The 18,136-nt window shown below is 39.2% G+C and overlaps 1 protein-coding gene across 1 annotated transcript; it reads left to right on the top strand.

The window, feature by feature from the left end:
- The first annotated feature begins 7,664 nt into the window (after positions 1–7,664).
- Positions 7,665–11,640, top strand: LOC113770038. Its single transcript, XM_027314389.1, has 4 exons — positions 7,665–8,313; positions 8,411–8,869; positions 8,915–11,376; positions 11,422–11,640. Exons 1-4 carry the CDS (start codon positions 7,665–7,667, stop codon positions 11,638–11,640), a joined length of 3,789 nt encoding a protein of 1,262 aa, XP_027170190.1.
- Positions 11,641–18,136: the final 6,496 nt, after the last annotated feature.

The following is an 18,136-nucleotide window of genomic DNA, read 5'->3' as shown; positions in this document are numbered from 1 at the left end:
CGGCCAGTAAATTATCATAGGAAGTTGCAGCGCTTCTCTTCTCAAATAAATCCTCATGATTTTTTGATGATTAATACAATGAATTTCTTTGTATGGAATGTTAGAGGTATTTCTCGTCGAGACTCAAAGATTCCTTAATAAGCTAATCGTTGACAATTTTGTTTGCTTGCTGGTGCTCATTGAGCCAATGATGGATGTTGCCCACTTAGACACTATATGCCGGATTCTTCGTTTTCCCTATGGCAGATCTTTTTTAGAGGGGAAGATTTGGATTTGCTAGTAAGATAATTTCTCCTTGTCTTTTCGTGAAGTGGGTAAGCAATTGGTACACATGGAAATGATTGGATTGTGGGTTGTTTCTCTTCATTTTTCTGCGGTATATGCCAAGTGCACTAGAGTTTGGAGGAGAGGACTGTGAGAAGCTTTGGAGGTAGTTAAAACAAGAAGGGAGCCTTGGTTGGTTGCTAGTGATTTTAATGTTATTACCTCGGCCAGTGAACGCTCATGTGGTGCTCCCCCAAATGCTTGCAATATGGAAGAGGTTAATGATGTAATTTTCAATTCTGGGTTGTCCTCTATAAGCTTTGATGGGCAACCATTCACCTAGACAAATGGGGTGATGTGGCAGAGGTTGGATCGCGCATTAGTAAATAGTGCTTGGAGTGACCTATTTGGGTTTACCAAAGTGTCGCATTTGTGTGGGGCTGTTCGGATCACGCACCTTTGTTAATCAAATGTGGAAATGTAGGGTCTAAAGGTAAGTCATTTAAGTACTTAAATGTCTGGGCTCAACACCCAGACTTTCTTAAGGTGGTCAAGGATGCTTGAGACTTGTCGGTTCAGGCTGTAGGTATGGAGAGTTTTTTTCACAAGTTGATGTGTACTATAGCCAAGCTTCGAGAGTGGAACAAAGCTATTTTTGGAAATATATTTCAAAGTGTGGCTGGGACGGAGCAATTGCTTAAGTAGCGGGAGGAGGAATATGATACTTTTCAAAATGAGAGGGCAAAATTGAGGTTGGGGGAAGCCCAAGTTGCTCATGCTAGAGCGCTAGCTATTGAATGTGATTTTTGGCCTCAAATAGCTACCATTAAATGGATTAAATTAGGTGATGTCAGCACAAAGTTTTTCCATGCATCAGTGAAGCGCCGTCGGAATGTTAATTTCATATCCCGATTACGGGATGATGTCAAGGGTTGTGTAGAGGATGAGAACTTTGTTCAAGAGTCAGCTATCCAATTTTTTTCATATTTATTTTTCTTAGATAGGAATGGTCGGGCCATGACTCATCTTGACTTCCCTTTGCCTCAACTGGGGTAGTTTGACAATGACGCTTTGCAGCGGTTGCCTTCCATAGAGAAAATTCGAGAGGTGGTCTTTTCGATATCAATTAACAGTGCTCGGGGTCCTGATGGCTTCCGGGCGGGCTTCTACCAAGCATGCTGGTCAATCATTGGGGATGATTTGGTCCATGCCATTCAAGACTACTTTAAAGGTGGCCAGCAACCTCGTGGTTTCACTAGCACGAGTATTGTTCTCCACCCAAAGGTGGAGGGTGTGACTTGCTGGAGGGAATTCAGGCTCATTAGCCTTTGTAATATGAGTTTGAAAATAATTTCCAAAATCCTCACGAATAGACTGAATCTTTTGCTGCCGAAATTGATTTCGCTGTGGTAGTTTAGTTTGTTCCTGGGAGGAGTATTTGTGATAACATTTTGTTGGCGCAAGAGCTTGCATTAGATTCGAATAGATGATTAGAGGATCCAAACTTAATTTTGAAGCTAGACATGGAAAAAGCTTATGATCGGGTAGAATGAGACTTTTTTATCTTCATGCTACGACATTTTGGGTTTCATGAATGGAGTATAGATTTGTTGTTCCAGACATTGTCTAATTCTTGGTTCTCAGTATTAATTAATGGGGTTCCTTCTGAATTCTTTAAGTCATCTAGGGGGGTTCGATAGGGCTATCCGTTGTAGCTGACATTATTTTTACTTGTAGCAGAATTCATGGGTCATGGTATCTATAATCTGCACTTACAGGATGTCAGAAGATTCTATGTCTCTGGTAACCCGTATCCCTTATTTGGCTTTTGCTGATAACATCTTGACTTTGTGAGGTGTTCAGATGATTGTTTAGATGCTCTAGTGGATTTCTAGAATTTGTATGAGGCTTATTTTGGCCAGCGGGTCAATATCAGTAAAAGTTTTTTTTCTTATCCATAATCTTGCTATAGACGAGCAAGTATCTTTAGTAGCTGCAAAACTTGGATTTCAATGGAGGGGTTTTTCATTTACCTACTTGGGTGCTCCTATTACTTAACGAAGGGTAACATGTCTATTATTTGATGGGAACCTTTCTTAAGATGAGGGATCGACTTTTCACTGGAGCTCCAAATTATTGTCAGCATGTGGGAAGATAGTCCTTCTATGGCATGCCCTATCATCAATTCCTATGTTCTTGTTACAAGTGTTGCACCTCCTTAGAGCAGTATTTAGTTGGTTGGATGGAATTTGCAATTCCTTTTTATGGGACCATAATTTAGAGAATAAGTGTGTTCACTAGGCTGCTTGGGACAGACTTTGCTATCCGATTGAGAAGGGTGGCCTGGATGTTCGATCTTTTGATGACGTTTTTAAGGCCTTTGCTTGTAAGCTTTAGTGGAAACTACGCTTAAATAATTCAGTATAGTCCTTTTTTATGCATGCAAAATATATCAAAGGTGTTCATCCATCGCAAGTTATGGTTTCAAGAGCGCTGGCTTCTTGGCACTGATTGGAGGATATTCATCATTTTGCTGAAAGTAATATTCGTTGGTGTTTGGGAAAGAGATTTGTAAGCTTTTGGTTTGATAGGGGGTTAGGGGATACACCATTTGCCATTGAGTTATCGGTGCGCAATCCTCCTCATATGCTAGTGGCAGAGTTCAATTTTGATACGAGTTGGAACGTTGATAAGCTGAAGCAATGGATTCCGAATCACTTAATTGCATAGATTTATCAGCGGCGGCTGTTTCCTAGGCTCTTTGATGAAATGGTATGGTTACCTTCCTCATCTAGAAGCGTCTTAGTTAAATTTGCATGGGAATGTCTTTGGCAAAGCAAAAATTCCTCCATGATATATCGTTTTATTTTGGAATGATATTCTCCCAATGAAAATTTCCTTTTTCGCTTATGATTGTGTCTCGTTGTCATTGTTGTCATCAAGAGGAAGAAACGTTTAATCACCTTTTTCTTCAGCGGCTAGTAGCAAAACGAGTGTGGGATCAGTTTGGTAGATGCTTTGGCGTCGTGGATGTGGTGAGAAATTCTTTGTCGTCAATGTGGCTGTCAGGGTTTCTTTCATTATCTTCAGCTCGTGTGAATCATATACGTACGGCTATTCCAGCTTTGATAACTTGGTTCTTGTGGAAGTCATGAAATTGGGCCCAGTTTGAGGGTGAGACGTTTGATGCTCAACATGTTATTGGCATGATTAACAGGTTGTTTGATTAGTTGAGGGCGGCTGGGGTTCTCAAGTCCCAGCATTTAGGGGCAATAATGATGATCTATGGGCTGTTGGGATTGGTCGGAGTGTAAGAGGGGTCGGGTGTAGGGTTGTTTCCTGGCAGAAGCCTCCTTCGTGTTATTATATGCTCAACACGGATGCTAGTGTTTTTCAGGGGATGGCTTCCAGAAGAGGTCTTCTGTGTGACCAAGATGGGAACTTGGTTTTTGGTTTTTGCTTTTTATAAGGAATTGGGGGTGTCGGATGTATTAATGGCTGAAAGCTTATCATTGTTGCATGGTCTTTTGTTGTGCTCTGATAGAGGTGTTCCTCATCTAATGGTGGAGGTGGATTCAAAGGCTCTTGTTCGATTGTGGCATTTAGGAGTGGTAGCTAAATGGCCGCTATGCAACATCCTTAAGAGAATTCATGGGTTGCTTGTCGATCTCTCTTCTTCAGTAGTGCATATTTATAGGGAGGCAAATAGTATGGCAGATAAGCTGGCGGGACTACGGCTTCAATAAGACTCCATCTTTGTCTCCTTTCAGCAGCTTTCTTTGATTGTTAGATCGTCTTTAATTCTGGATAAGAGGGAGTTTCCTCATGTTCGACAGTGCACTGGGCAGTAATTTTTGTTTTTGTACTCTTGTTTTGGTTATTAAATAAATAAAGGGCTGGCATTCCCACCCTGTGTAAGGCGTTTTGCCAAAAAGAAAAAAACATAGTTTTGATTTGTCACCAAAAAGAAATAACATCTTAAAGATAGTGTCAAACACGCCTCAAGATTATCATCTTTAACCCCACTTTCTCAATAAAATATGTGTAATACAAATTTCTGTACTTTTGTGTGTTTTGTATCAATTACACCAATAATTCAAATGTTCTAGTTTTTTTTTTCTTTTGTTAGAAGCTTGTCACTTTATACAGAAAAGAAACCCAAAGGTCATCAAAACAGAATAGTTGCAATTTTCCCACTTTCAATGATCATCAAGATGTTGCGTTAAATTCCTTTAATGGACCATAATGCTAAAACCATTTCCTTGCTATAATGGTTATCAAGAGGTTGCATTGGACTTCTTTAATGGACAAAAATGCCAAACATGTTTCAAAAACTTTTTGGCGCTCAATAGACCATTAAGTTTCTAATTTCTTTGTTTAAATAAGTCTTATTTTTAATTCATTCACAAACTATTCCAATAATCCTCCACTTACTTTATAGATGAACTAAATACTAACACATACAATACCATGCATAAAAAAAGTACCGTTAGATTTAAACTTTTGTTTTAGTGTAAGTATATCACCAAATCTAATCAAATCAAGGTTGCATATAGCTTTAAACCATGATTTAAAAATTAGATTATATATATTACACGCATGGTATTATAAACATTGATCAATTCAAAAAGAATTTCAGCTCTATTACTGGCCATATGTTCCATCCTAGATTCATGATTGTAAACAAAAGCAAACCCAACTTGTGCTAGAAGCGGCACCACTCCTATGATCATATAGATGAAAATACTTTTAAACTTCATGTAAAAAAGTATTTTAAAAGAAATTGCATTTAATTAAGAATATAATTCATTGTATATTCAACCTCTTATTATAATATGCACTAGTGGGGTGAAAATATGCACAATAGTATCTAGTGGTTACAATCACTTATTAACTTATTACCCATTAAACTTTTTCATCTAGTGATAGTGCTAGAATCAAGGTAGGGTTCCCATTGCAAGTGATTTGATATTAAGGTTTTTGATTCCATAACCAATGACATTAAATTCACAAAGTCCTCTAACAAGGGTTTAGTCAATTGATATCCTTAATAATTCATGTTCTCATATACAACAAATACAACATCATTCTTTTAACGTTTTCTAAGATACTCATATTTTAGACTTAACATGTTTATATTTACCATTACGCCTTATTCAAGACTTTAGATATAGTGGCTATATATTGCAAAATAAAGAGACTAGATGCATAGGGTGTGGCAACAAACCCTAAACCACTTCACCTTTTTACACATGTAGCAGCCAAATTTTTAATTTTAATAAATAGCATCTTATGATCACAACATACTTTTGACTGAATTTAGAACAAATACAATTACAGGTATTTGTATTACCTAAATCTGCTTGATAGTAACACAGATACATATTTCTCATGCTATTGTTTAGGTGATTACCTTAAATACACATGCATATATATTGAACAACCATCAATCAAGGTTATAAAATAACTATTGCACGTTTGAATGAATGTTATACACTTATTTTCTTAGGCTATATTATGACATTTTTGACATAAAATATTATAATCGATATTTTCATGTCATAAACTACCAAGCCACAAAGAATAAGAAGATTCAAATAAATAAGTAGAATTTTCACACTTATTAATAACTATATATTACATATAGAGTGGGAGCTGGGGATTATCAATTGCTCTCTAGGGTTTCTCCAGCGTTTCTCTCGCGGGCTAGCGCCTCTCCACGATCATGGCTGTCCTCCAGCCGGTTGCTGGAGGGCACTCTCCTTCTGTGGATTTCCAACAGAAATCATTCTTTGATCTCTTCGCAGCTAACCCTTCGCAGCCGTCGTTGACGATACGAGCGGCGTCTACAACCCACGAGGGGGAACCTGCTGTTATCTTTTCGTCAGAAGATCTAGATGCCTTGTCGATCCCCTACAAGTTTGCTCTTGTGGACAAGTTCTCTAGGGGCCGCCCGAAACTGGAGGAAGTCAGGAAATTCTTCCGGTCACTGGATTTACGAGAGTCGGCTTCGGTTGGCCTCCTTGATGCTAGACATGTGATCATCCGCTTGGGTAATGAAGCAGATTACCATCGTATCTGGGCACGTGGAATTTGGTACATACTGGGCTTTCCAATGAGAGTATTCAAATGGTCTCCAGCCTTTCATGTAGACAAAGAACCCTCGGTAGTTCCGGTTTGGTTCCAATTACCTAAACTACCTCTGCATTATTTCCACAAAGAAGCAATTTTCCAGATTGTTTCGGTACTTGGCGTTCCTCTGTTCGTTGATGCCGCAACGTTGGCGACCTCCAGGCCAAGTCTCACGCGGGTTTGCGTTGAAATAGATTTGCTTCAGCCCAGGCCATCAAGAGTGTGGATTGGCAATGGCAAATATGATGGTTTCTGGCAGAATTTTATTCCTGAAAATATTCCCAAGTACTGCTCTCACTGCTACCGTCAAGGACATGAGATGGGGGAATGTCACGTATTGAATCTTGAGCTTCGTCTGCCTAGGGGGGATAAACCCCGGCAGCCCCAAGAGGGTCAGCGGCAGGTGGTGGAACCAGTGGAGAACCACGCTGAGGATCAGATGGTTGGGGCCGCTTCGGGCAAACCTTCAGTAGACGCGGAGCTAAAGGGGCCAACGGAGGGGGACAATCCTAGTGGGGTTCTACCTGCTGTTGGGCTGGAAGGGGAGACCAGATTGGAGCATGGGGTCGTGCGGAGTGGGAGCGTGGGGCTGGCTGCAGCAAGCAATGTGGTGGCGCAGGGGCGCAGCGAAGGGGGAAGGGCGGATGCTGGACCAGGTGGACAGTCGCCTGTGGCTGCGGCGGCAGTGGAGGACTGTGGTCACGCTGCTGGGAGGGGAGTGCAAGAGGCCGTGGCTGTGGCGGCAGTGGAGGACTATGGTCACGCTGCTGGGCAAGAGGCAGCAGCTAACAACGATGGGGTGATTGCGAGGGACGAACAAGAGCAGCAGCAGTGGGGTTTTGGGATGGATATGGAGCTCATTGTCGACCTTCGTGATATTCAGGAAAGGATTGGGAATATTTCCCCTCGGGGTACATCAGAATTTAGACCCCTGAGGGGTAGTGCGTCGTTATCTGACACACTTCATCTAGATTCAGTTGCCGATACGTCAGTTGCCCTGCTTCATTCACCCAGGGGAGACGAACATCCGGACGTGGCTCAGTCGAGACAACGAGGTGTCCGTGCTCGCTTTCCTTCTGACCGCACCCTACGCTCAAGTAAGTCCTCTTCATCTAATTCCTTTGCCGCACTCTCCAATGATTAAAATGCTGTTTTGGAATATAAGGGGTGTTACTCGCGTCCCTAACCTTCGACGGCTTACCAAATTAGTTAAATTACACTCTTTACATTTGGTGGCGATTTGTGAGCCGAAAGTGGTTTTAGATAAGATGGATATTGTACGACTCAAGTTGGGAATGGATTGGGGTGTTGCGAATCACTGGGGTACCATTTGGATTTTCTACAAGTCGGTCCTCTCCTGTTCTGTTATTGGAGAATCGAGTCAACATATTTCGCTTCAAGTTCAATGTCCTATGTTTCCTTCTACCGTTTGTTTCTCTTTCGTCCATGCCAAGTGCACCGTGCAAGAGCGCGAGTCACTATGGGCAGAATTGTTGCTGGATAGGCCGACTGAGACCCCTTGGTGTTTAGCGGGAGACTTTAATGTGATAGTTCATGAGGAGGAGAAGCGAGGGGGGTTGCCATTTCGACTGAGTGACGGGTTGGAATTTGGGCGGTTTATGTTGGAGGTCGGGGTATCTGACGCGGATTTCTCCGGCTCAAAGTATACGTGGTGTAATAATAGGAAAGGGCGGGCAAGAGTATGGAAGCGCCTCGATAGAATACTCCTCAACTTGGAAGCGCTGCAGATGGGCTCTAGCATTTCGGTACAGCACTTGGCGAGGGATCCGTCGGATCACTCGCCGCTCCTGATGTCGGCTGTTACCCGCTTGGATAACAAACCAAAGCCTTTCCGTTTCTTAAATGTCTGGACCACCAAGGGAGGGGTGTTGGAGGTCATCCGAGATGCGTGGTCGTGTGAGTTGAGCGGGCAACCATTAGGGGTTTTGGCAGCAAAGTTACGGATAGTCAAGCAGGCTCTGAAGAGGTGGTCTAAGGAGTCTTTTGGCCAGAGATGCAGAACGGGCAGTACGGGAGGCGGAAATAGCACAAGAGCATGACTCGTCAGACCATGTGCTACGTGATTTGAATGTTGCCCGTGAGCGGCTAAGGGCTACTTTGGCTACGGAGGAAGGCTTTTGGAGACAGAAGGCCAGGGTGAGGTGGTTGAAGGATGGGGATAGAAATTCTCAATACTTCCATGCGGTAGTAACGGAGAGGAGGAGTAGGGCGATCATTCATAGGATTCGTGGTGCTAATGGCGAATGGGTGGAATCGGAGGACCTCAATAGTAGAGAGGCAATTTCCTTCTTCCAGGGGCTTTTCACAGCGGAGTGGGGTTATGCCTCGTATGAGTTTTTAGACAATATTCCGAAGTTGGTGACAGATCGGGATAACACTCAACTTATGGAGCCCCCCACCATGACCGAAGTCAAGCAGGTGGTTTTCTCGATGGATGGGGAAAGTGCCGCTGGTCCAGATGGATTTACAGGGCAGTTCTTCACGTTTGCTTGAGAAGTGGTAGCGGAGGATGTGTATAAGGCTGTCTTAAGTTTCTTCTGTGGGGCGGAGTTGCCACGAAGCATCACCGCCACTACCGTCGTCTTGATCCCTAAGGTTCAGTGCCCCCAGGACTTCACACAATACCGTCCGATAAGCCTCTGTAACTTTATCAACAAAGTGATCTCTCGTATTCTTTCGGATCGTCTCGCCCCGATTTTACCCAGGCTCATCTCCGCCCAACAAAGTGATTTTGTTAAAGGGCGACAGCTCGCGGACAACTTTCTGCTGGCACAGGAGTTGGTGTCGGATATTGGGAAGTCTTCACGCGGAGGCAATATTGTGCTTAAGTTGGATATGATGAAAGCCTATGATAGGGTGTCCTGGAGCTTTCTTTTGCAGGTGCTGCGGCGGTTCAGATTTTCTGAGACATGGATCGATGCTGTTTGGAGGTTGGTGAGCAATGTGTGGTTCTCAGTTCTGATCAATGGGGTTCCGCAGGGATTCTTCCGGTCCTCGCGGGGTTTGCGGCAGGGTGACCCATTATCTCCAGCTTTGTTTGTTATTGGGGTGGAAGCCCTCTCTAGGACTCTGAACGCTTTGGTCGAACACTGCCAATTTCATCCGTATAAGGTTCCGATTAGCTGCCCGATTGTTACACATTTGGCTTTTGCCGATGATGTGGTCATTTTCACCAACGGGTTGAAGTCGTCTTTGCTTCTCTTAATGCGGGTCTTGGAAGATTATTGTGCTGTCTCGGGCCAGATGATTAATAAGAAAAAGAGCTGTTTTCTAGTACATCCCCGGCTATCCCCACTCCGCTGCAGAACTATCAGGCATTCAACGGGCTTTCAGAAGAGGAAATTTCCGATCAAATACTTGGATTGCCAGTTATTCGCTGGTCGTCGAAAGAAGGAGTACTTTGGGGAGATTTGCAAGGGCATTGCCAGCAAAATCTTGTCGTGGAAGCAGCGAATCCTCTCGCCGGGGGGAAGAGTGGTTCTGCTTAAGCACGTTCTATCCTCCATGCCGATCCACTTGTTGGCGGCAGCGTCGCCTCCCAAGGGAGTCGTGCAAGAGATGGAGAGAGTCATGGCGGCGTTTCTCTGGGGCGCGTCAGAGTTTGGACCACGGTTTCACTGGATGAAGTGGGCAGATCTGTGTCGTCCATATAGCGAAGGGGGGCTGGGCCTCCGGAGGCCAACGGAGGTGTTTCAAGCATTCTCCATGAAGCTATGGTGGCGTTTCAGACAGGGGCGATCCCTTTGGGCATCCTTCCTTGCTGCCAAGTATTGTAGAAATCGGCACCCCTGCCTAGCGGAGGAGCGGATAGGGAGTTCGTACACTTGGAGACGTATGTGTGAGGTCCAGGGGGTAGTGGAGGACAACATCGGATGGATTGTTCGATCAGGAACGATGAGCTTTTGGCATGACAACTGGGTAGGGTCCGGTCCATTGTGTCATCGAGTGGAGGTATTCCAGAACCAGTGGGTAGCGGACTTTGTTACTGGCGGCGAATGGAACGTCCGGTTACTCTCACAAGTTCTACAGCCGGAGCTGGTTCGGCTAGTGACGGCGATTGCCCCTCCAACGCTTCAGGGGGAGGATAGGATGGTGTGGATGTTAACCCCCACTGGGGAGTTCTCGATTGCTTCGGCTCTATCGCTGATACGCTCCCAAGCTAATAGGTCTCTCGGAGCCACCTGCATTTGGCACAGGTTCTTACCAATCACGATCTCTTTTTTCATGCTCCGCCTCCTTTCAGATAGGTTACACCTACTTGAACAGTTACGACGTTTTGGAGTCCAAGGTCCTTCTCGATGCGCCTGCTGCGCCAACCCCCAGGAGGAACGATTGAACCATGTGTTTTGCACAGGGGAGGCTGCCCGGCAAGTGTGGAAGGCATTCGAAGTCCCAGATGGGAGGAACTCTCGTATCTGCTCGGCCCGCCATATGGCAATTGCGTGGTGGATACGCCCAGCGCCGAACAGATACTTGGCGTTTGTTTATCGCCTCTTGCCTTCTTTGATCTGTTGGGAATTGTGGAGAGCAAGAACTAGTGCTTTAATGCAAGGAGGGAGGTCAGAGGGGGGTGTAGTGGTTGCTCGGACCTTGTCGAGGGTGAGGGATCTATTGCACTTACAATTCCCTTCGCTATCATGGGCCCATGGCTCTTGGGGGGATTTGTACGCCGACTTGGCAGGTCGGCCTAAACGGGTGCACATTTGGCCTGTGAAGTGGGTGGCCCCGAGAGCAGGATGCAAGTTGAATACGGATGGTTGTTCTTTGGGCAATCCAGGGCTCAGTGGAGGGGGAGGGCTTTTACGGGATTCTCAGGGGTGCTTTTTATTTGGCTTTTCCTGTTTCCTTGGCGTCACCACCAGCCTACACGCCGAGTTACAGGCCTTACTGTATGGGGTAAAACTGTGTGTAGATCGGGGCTACATGGAGCTCCACCTGGAGGTGGACTCCTTAACCCTGGTACAGATCATATCAGGGTAGCATGCATGCCCCTGGCGTTTGCAGGTGGAATTGGACGATCTGTTGCGGCATCAGAGTTTGTTTCGATCAATAACACATTGCTTTAGGGAAGCAAATAAATCATCCGACAGGCTGGCTAAGATGGGTGCTGATCGGGGCAGGGATGTTTTGTTTGAGTCCTTTGCAGAGCTACCTCCTATGGCGCGTGGTGACATACGGATGGATAGGTCAGGCTTTCCTAGCTTTCGGAGAAGGATTTTGTAGCTTGCAGTTTGTTTCTTTGGTTGATGTAATCGCTCCTGCGGGGGCAAGAATCTCTTTCTTGCAATAAAAGTATCTTACAGTTTAAAAATATATATATATATATATATATATTAAATATGTCATTTGTTTAACAAATACACTATTCTTGTACAAGATTAATTTATCCTGTATTTATATCTAGAAAACTTTCTTTTCCTTGAACCTTCCAACAAGACTATTATTGTTGTTGTTATTCTTCTCCATATTATTCATCATAGGATCAATATCCACTTCCTGTTTTAGAGAACTCAAGCATCTTTCTTTATATAAAGTTGCTTTAGAACATGATCCACCATGAATATTTTCTAGTGTAGAGTGATTTTCTTTGATAATTATTTCAACTAGAAGTAATTTTCAATAATTACCCCTACTATAAAATAACACAAAATCTCCACTCCATGGTCTTCAAGTTCAGTTAACAACACTTGTAGATCATCTACTTGGTCAAGGAGAGAAGAATTATCATAAATACAAGATCCAAATGTATTTAACATGAAATATGTCTGCACCTTAAATGAGTTTACTTGTAGTCCAATGCCGTCCAAACTTCTCTAGGGAGTTTGATGGCAATGAACAAGTCATAGAGACAATCCAAGATAGTGTTTATCATTTTTATCATTTTGTTCTCTTCATGCTTCTTTCTCTCTGCTTTTAAGACCATTCTTCAATGTCTTGTTATCATCATCTTATCAAGTAGAGATTGGTGGCCAAATCAACATCTTAATTACATTTTTGATAGTATATTCGTTTGCACTAATAACTCACAAATAACCCCTTAAGATTGTTAGTGTAATTGATACATAAGCACACACAAGTGCAGAATTTTGTACTACAGAAATTTCACTAAAACAAATGAGGTTAAAATTGATGATCTTGAGGCATATTTGACACTATCCTTAAGGTGTTATTTGCCCCGATTGCATAAAGTATTTGCTATAGGGTTATGATAAATTACCTCTAAGATACAATAAGGTTTAGAAAAATTTGACAACATATGTCAAGTTTTCCCTTACAAAGAAAAGATTAAAGTTGTAGTTAGTTGATTTGGTAGAAGTTTGTCATTTTATAAGAAAAGGCAACGTAAATTCACCAAAATTGAATAGTCACAATATCCTTACTTTTAATGATCATCAAGAGGCTGTATTAAGCTTCTTTAATGGACCATAATGTCAAAACCGTTTTCTCACTATAATGGTCATCAAGAGGCTACATTAGGCTTCTTTAATGGACAAAAATGCCAAATACGTTACAAAACTTTCTAGCTCTCAGCAGACCATTAAGTTTCTAGTTTTTTTTTGTTCTAACAACTCTCATTTCTATTTCATTCACAAATTATTCCAACAATTATTAACATTTTAAAATGAGTGGGTGAAACTTATTGGGACACATTTGAATCCTTTATCTAGATTAACTCCTAGCCTATTGAAATTAGAAAATGGATTGAAAAGTGTGGAAAGCATTGTATATCCTTACAATTATGACTAATGTGTTGTAATTGTTATATTTTTATATTCCTTCAACACTAGATTTTATATGGACTTTTATTTTCAAAGGTGCCATTAGGTGTGTTTTATTATTCGAGAAGTTAAAGGCACTTGAAATAAAAATGATAAATACAAAACTAAAATTGAAATAAATGTTCTAAATCCAAAGGAACAATAGATAATAAACACTAGATATAGGTCTAGATATGAGCCCGATTCAAGTACGATATTGATTTAAATGCAAAGTTCAGCATTAGGTAATAATGGGCCTATACTTAGAGCCCAACATAGGGCCAAATAGCTGCTAAACATGCATTTTCTTGGTTTTGAATTGCTTATCCAACTCCAACTCAAAACCCTTCTCTTGGTACTATAAATAGCATCTTTGGTTGACTCATGAGAAAAAAAGGGCTGAGAGTCGCTAATTTTTTAGAGTTTCATTTTCTTAGGAGTACATTAGAGTAGATGTATCTATAGAAACTATTTATCTATGAACATCTTTATTACCTTCTTAATAGTGTTTACCTAATTTCTTATTCAAGCCAAGAATTGAAGTATTTATTCCATGGATTATGAAACCAAATTTGATCTTTTCAATCTCTAGTTAGCTATATATGACTCCTTATTTTCTATCCTACATTGATGCATGTATGATAGAGTGCATCATTCAAATTATTGAAATCAAAGAATCTACAAGTTTTCATTGGCTTTCGCGGAAACTTAGGCCAAATAGCTAATTAAATGGTGAAACTTTAGGATCAATGATCAATCAAAATAAAGAATTTCATGTCACTTTGATTTTTGTCTATTGATTTAGTCATTTGTTCATTACTATTTTAACTCTATTAGTATTTTCAATTTTCACTATTTACTTTTTGTCATTTTACTATTGAAAATTAGGAGTTGTAACTATTCCCTGTAGGTTGGAATTGTTCTTCCACTACTATCACTTTTGATACTTATGTCAAGTGATCAAAGACATATAATTTAATTTTTATGTTTGTAATCTAAGTCTAAATATAACTTAGCTCATAAAATTTTAAAGTTCAGATAAGATATAAATGGGAACATGTATCTTAAAGAAAAGATTTAATGCTTTAGCACAAGAACAATTTAGTTTAATAAAACTTCAACAACATTTTTGGGACAACATGAAATCAACACATTACAGTTGCACTTACTTAATTTTAGGTTGCCGTTGATGTTTTGAACTTTAGCCTTTCAAAACCAAAAATGAAATTATAGAAAGAAATTAGCCATCCAAATTGGGCAAATATGATAATGAATTCAATCATCTATATTGATATAAATTCACAAAATCTAAAAAATGTTAAAGTAAAAACTCATACATTTGAGACGAAATATTTTTAAAAATTTTTTTATTGACCATCAAAATAAATAGATAAATGGAGGGAGACCAAACCAAAACCTCCAATACATGATAAAAAAAACTTGCCTAAAATTAGTTTTCTAATCTAACTCTTTTCTTTTTTTTTTTGATAAATAGACAATTAGGCATCTAACACAAACCGAATGTATGGAAACTGCCTAGCATCTAAGCGTATGATTCCTACAATTGATGCTGGCAACGTAGTATCTTAGACTGTCGAGGCCAGAGTCTGAAGTGCCAGTTTTGCGAGGCTATCTGCTGCAAAGTTAATCTCTCTATAGCAATGCAGTAGATTGAAATCTACCTTACTTAATAAGCTACAGATCCGCAAGACCTCCCCATCAACCCGTCAAGGACACCTTTGCAAACCTTTAACGGAGTTAAGCAGAGTTAGAGAGTCCATCTCCACAACAACATTGCGTAGGCCCAAGGATAAGTATAGTTTCAGCCCTTCCAGCAAAGCCATAGCTTCAACCTTTGTGTTTGTCTGATACCCGTAGAAAATTAGTCATCTAGATATATCCCCTTTTTTATATATATTAGCCATGGTTTTTTTATATATTAAATGAGTCAAAGGATGGGGGTTTCATTTAAGAAAATTAGTTGACCAACCATTCAAATTGAAAAATATCTATTATTTCTCTCCTCCATGTTTTTTAGTCCCTCTGTTCAATTGTTAGTGTCATATTTCCACTTTTTGGTTGTCCCAAAATTTTAGTCACTTTGAAAGAGTCAAACCACTTTCAAAATTACTTTGTGCTTATGTCTTTCACTAAAGAAGACAAGATTCTATTGAATTATATCAAATAATTATGGAGGGCCCAACATAAGACATTCATTTCCTAACTTCTAAAATTGTGAAGGGCCCACTATGACAAATATTGCACTTATACTCTATTAATAAATTAGCAAATTGATTTGAACGGAGGGAGTATTTTTTGTTCCAATAGGAGAAGGGTGGGATTTTAGAAGTTGGGAAAGGGATGGGAGATTTTAACTTGAGACCTTTTTGTCCTGAGGCCTTAACACTTCTTCATTTTGGCTTTTCATGAATCAATAATGCAAATTGAGACATTAGGTGCTCTTGATACAAATCTAGCTTTATCTCCACAAAGGCAGCTAAGTATGTGAAATTTTAATATTTCAAACAAATTTGGATCTGGATAATTAAAACCTCCAATTCTCTTGCCTCATGACTTGGATTTGCCATAGGAACAAATATGGGACAAGACTAAATAGCTATAATAACACTATCTAAGTGTCAAACAGTAAAGATTTTGTTTACAACCTAATTCCTTGCCAATTATAAAATTAAACAAAAAGCAAAGCATGAAATAGAAGAAAGAAACAAATTTGTAACACAAATAATAAAATGGTCGCTTTTAGGGTAAAAATATCAAAAATACAAATAATAAAATGGTTGCTTTTAGGGTAAAAATATATGAAGTTTTTAACATAAAGAGCATAATGAATACATGCTATCATAAAACATATAGTAATCCTTATGTTCTCGCACTTTTAATTAATGAAAATTGAGTGATGGAAGTTTGTCCATAATATATTAGCTAGTTAAAAGTATGGAAATACTCAAATATTTATTTGAGTAACTTTTAAGAATAACTTATTCTTTTTGACATAGTTATATGTTAACCCCCAATATTAATATAAGATCACAAGATTCTAAAGTAAAGTTAATTTGTCAAGAGGCTATACGAGACACTGTTACATGCCTTGTGTAATTCATTTCATGATTTTTCTAGTATTTTTTCCATTGTGGAGTTTTAAGATTATGTTGTTACTTTATTTTTTGGAGTATAGACACATGCATGTAAATCTAATATTGTAAATATCAAGCCATTCAATTAATTTTTTTATCATAATAAAGTAATCCCACACATTGCATGAGTTAAGATCTAGTTGAAAAAAACAACTTATAGGAGTTTTCTTTTCATCTTGAATCATTGAGTAACGTAGAGGATTTCCTTGGTAATACTCTCATATTTAGGACAAAGCCATTGTTGATAAGTTACCAAAGGTATGCATTAGTAGCTAGGCACTGCATTTGACATCTTGGATTATGAAACTATTGATAAAATTCATATGGAACTTGTAAACTTGTAAAGAAAAATTCAAACCCTTAATTTGGATTAACTCATACACTACAGAAGTATGAAAAAATAGATTCTAACATTTGGGAAAGACTTGCTATAAAAATTAGTTTTATGAGTTCAACCCTTAACTTAAAAAATTTAAATGACGAAAACAAATGAAGTTCAAATTTTGTCTAAATCAAAAGACATATCTTTAGGAAAAAGAACTAATTCTTGGCTCTTGCAAGATGACCCAATATAACTTTATGTGCAAAAGAACAAATATTTCAAATGGCTCTTGCAAGATGACTTAACATATCTTTATTTATAAAACATAAGTTTTGAAATATTTATATCTAGAATCTGTTAAATAGAAGCAATTCATATGCACTGGTATATATAAATAATGGTATCGATACTTATTTTTCTTCAAAGTATGGAAAGAGATAGTCAATGAAAAAAAATTATAATTCATTTTTTTCATAAATGACAATATTGAATAGGAAAAATTCCTTACAACAAAATTCTTTATCCAACTTTTAGATGACTACTTCATTTCTACACTCCATGAATTTTGTATAACAAATATATGTGTTTCCTATGTTGTTACTTCATTACGTATCCCATGTTTGCTATCTCTGCTAGCTCTCTACTTCTTGATACCACATCAACTTTTAACTTTTACTCTCAACTTAATGTTCCTTTGTTTGCTTTCCCTCTCACTTTTGATATTATTCTTCTCTTTTTGGTCCAAAATTCCCTCTTCTACATTGAATCCTTTCTATATCTTTTCCTTTATTTCTCGTCTTTAACCACAATTTCTATCTAACAAATTGCAAAACAAAATAGGAGCTATATAAATGATTGTGACTATGTCTATAGTTGAGAATGTGATAGTGGTGATGGAATCTTTGGACTGATAGAAGTGCTGGTATGTTATCATCACCATTTATTCATTGTGCTTTTACACTTGTATTGTGAAAGTATTAACTAAATATAGCTCAATTTGGTTGTCTATAAAAAGTTGACTGGTGTACTTATAAGGCGTTGTCTATAACTAATTATAGGTCATTTTATTTTAATGGATTTGATAAATATACAGTTGAAGACATCTCATTTTATTTTAATACATTTTATTATAGGAATAAATACACATGCATACCTCTTTATTTTGATAGGTGAAAATAAAAAAATTGAAAAAAAATTATGAATATATTAAGTCTTCAATTATCATGAATAAAACTCTCGTCATTTACTTCGTTTTGGGTTAAAACTCCCTTTTTTAATAATTTTTTGCTTAATATTAAGAACATGAATAAGAAAGGTATAAGATGAAATTGTGATGTCAAATATATCATATATGCTAGTGGATGCAAATTGATAATAAAAGAGTCTATGTTATTTTAAAATAAAAAATACATGATACATACATACATACATAGAATCATTTAAGAAGCAAAAAAGAGAAGAAAGGCAGTATACTGTGCATTTTA

This window comes from Coffea eugenioides, chromosome 1 (genome assembly GCF_003713205.1).
Source record: "Coffea eugenioides isolate CCC68of chromosome 1, Ceug_1.0, whole genome shotgun sequence".
Classification (NCBI taxonomy): domain Eukaryota; kingdom Viridiplantae; phylum Streptophyta; class Magnoliopsida; order Gentianales; family Rubiaceae; genus Coffea; species Coffea eugenioides.
This window is presented reverse-complemented; position numbering and strand designations above follow the sequence as displayed.

Coding starts and splice junctions, on each gene's coding strand:
- LOC113770038 (XM_027314389.1), top strand. CDS start 7,665: ATGGATATTGTACGACTCAAGTTGGGAATGGATTGGGGTGTTGCGAAT. Junction 8,314..8,410: donor CATCCGAGATGCGTGGTCGT/GTGAGTTGAGCG, acceptor TTTTGGCCAGAG/ATGCAGAACGGGCAGTACGG. Junction 11,377..11,421: donor AGGTGGACTCCTTAACCCTG/GTACAGATCATA, acceptor TGGCGTTTGCAG/GTGGAATTGGACGATCTGTT.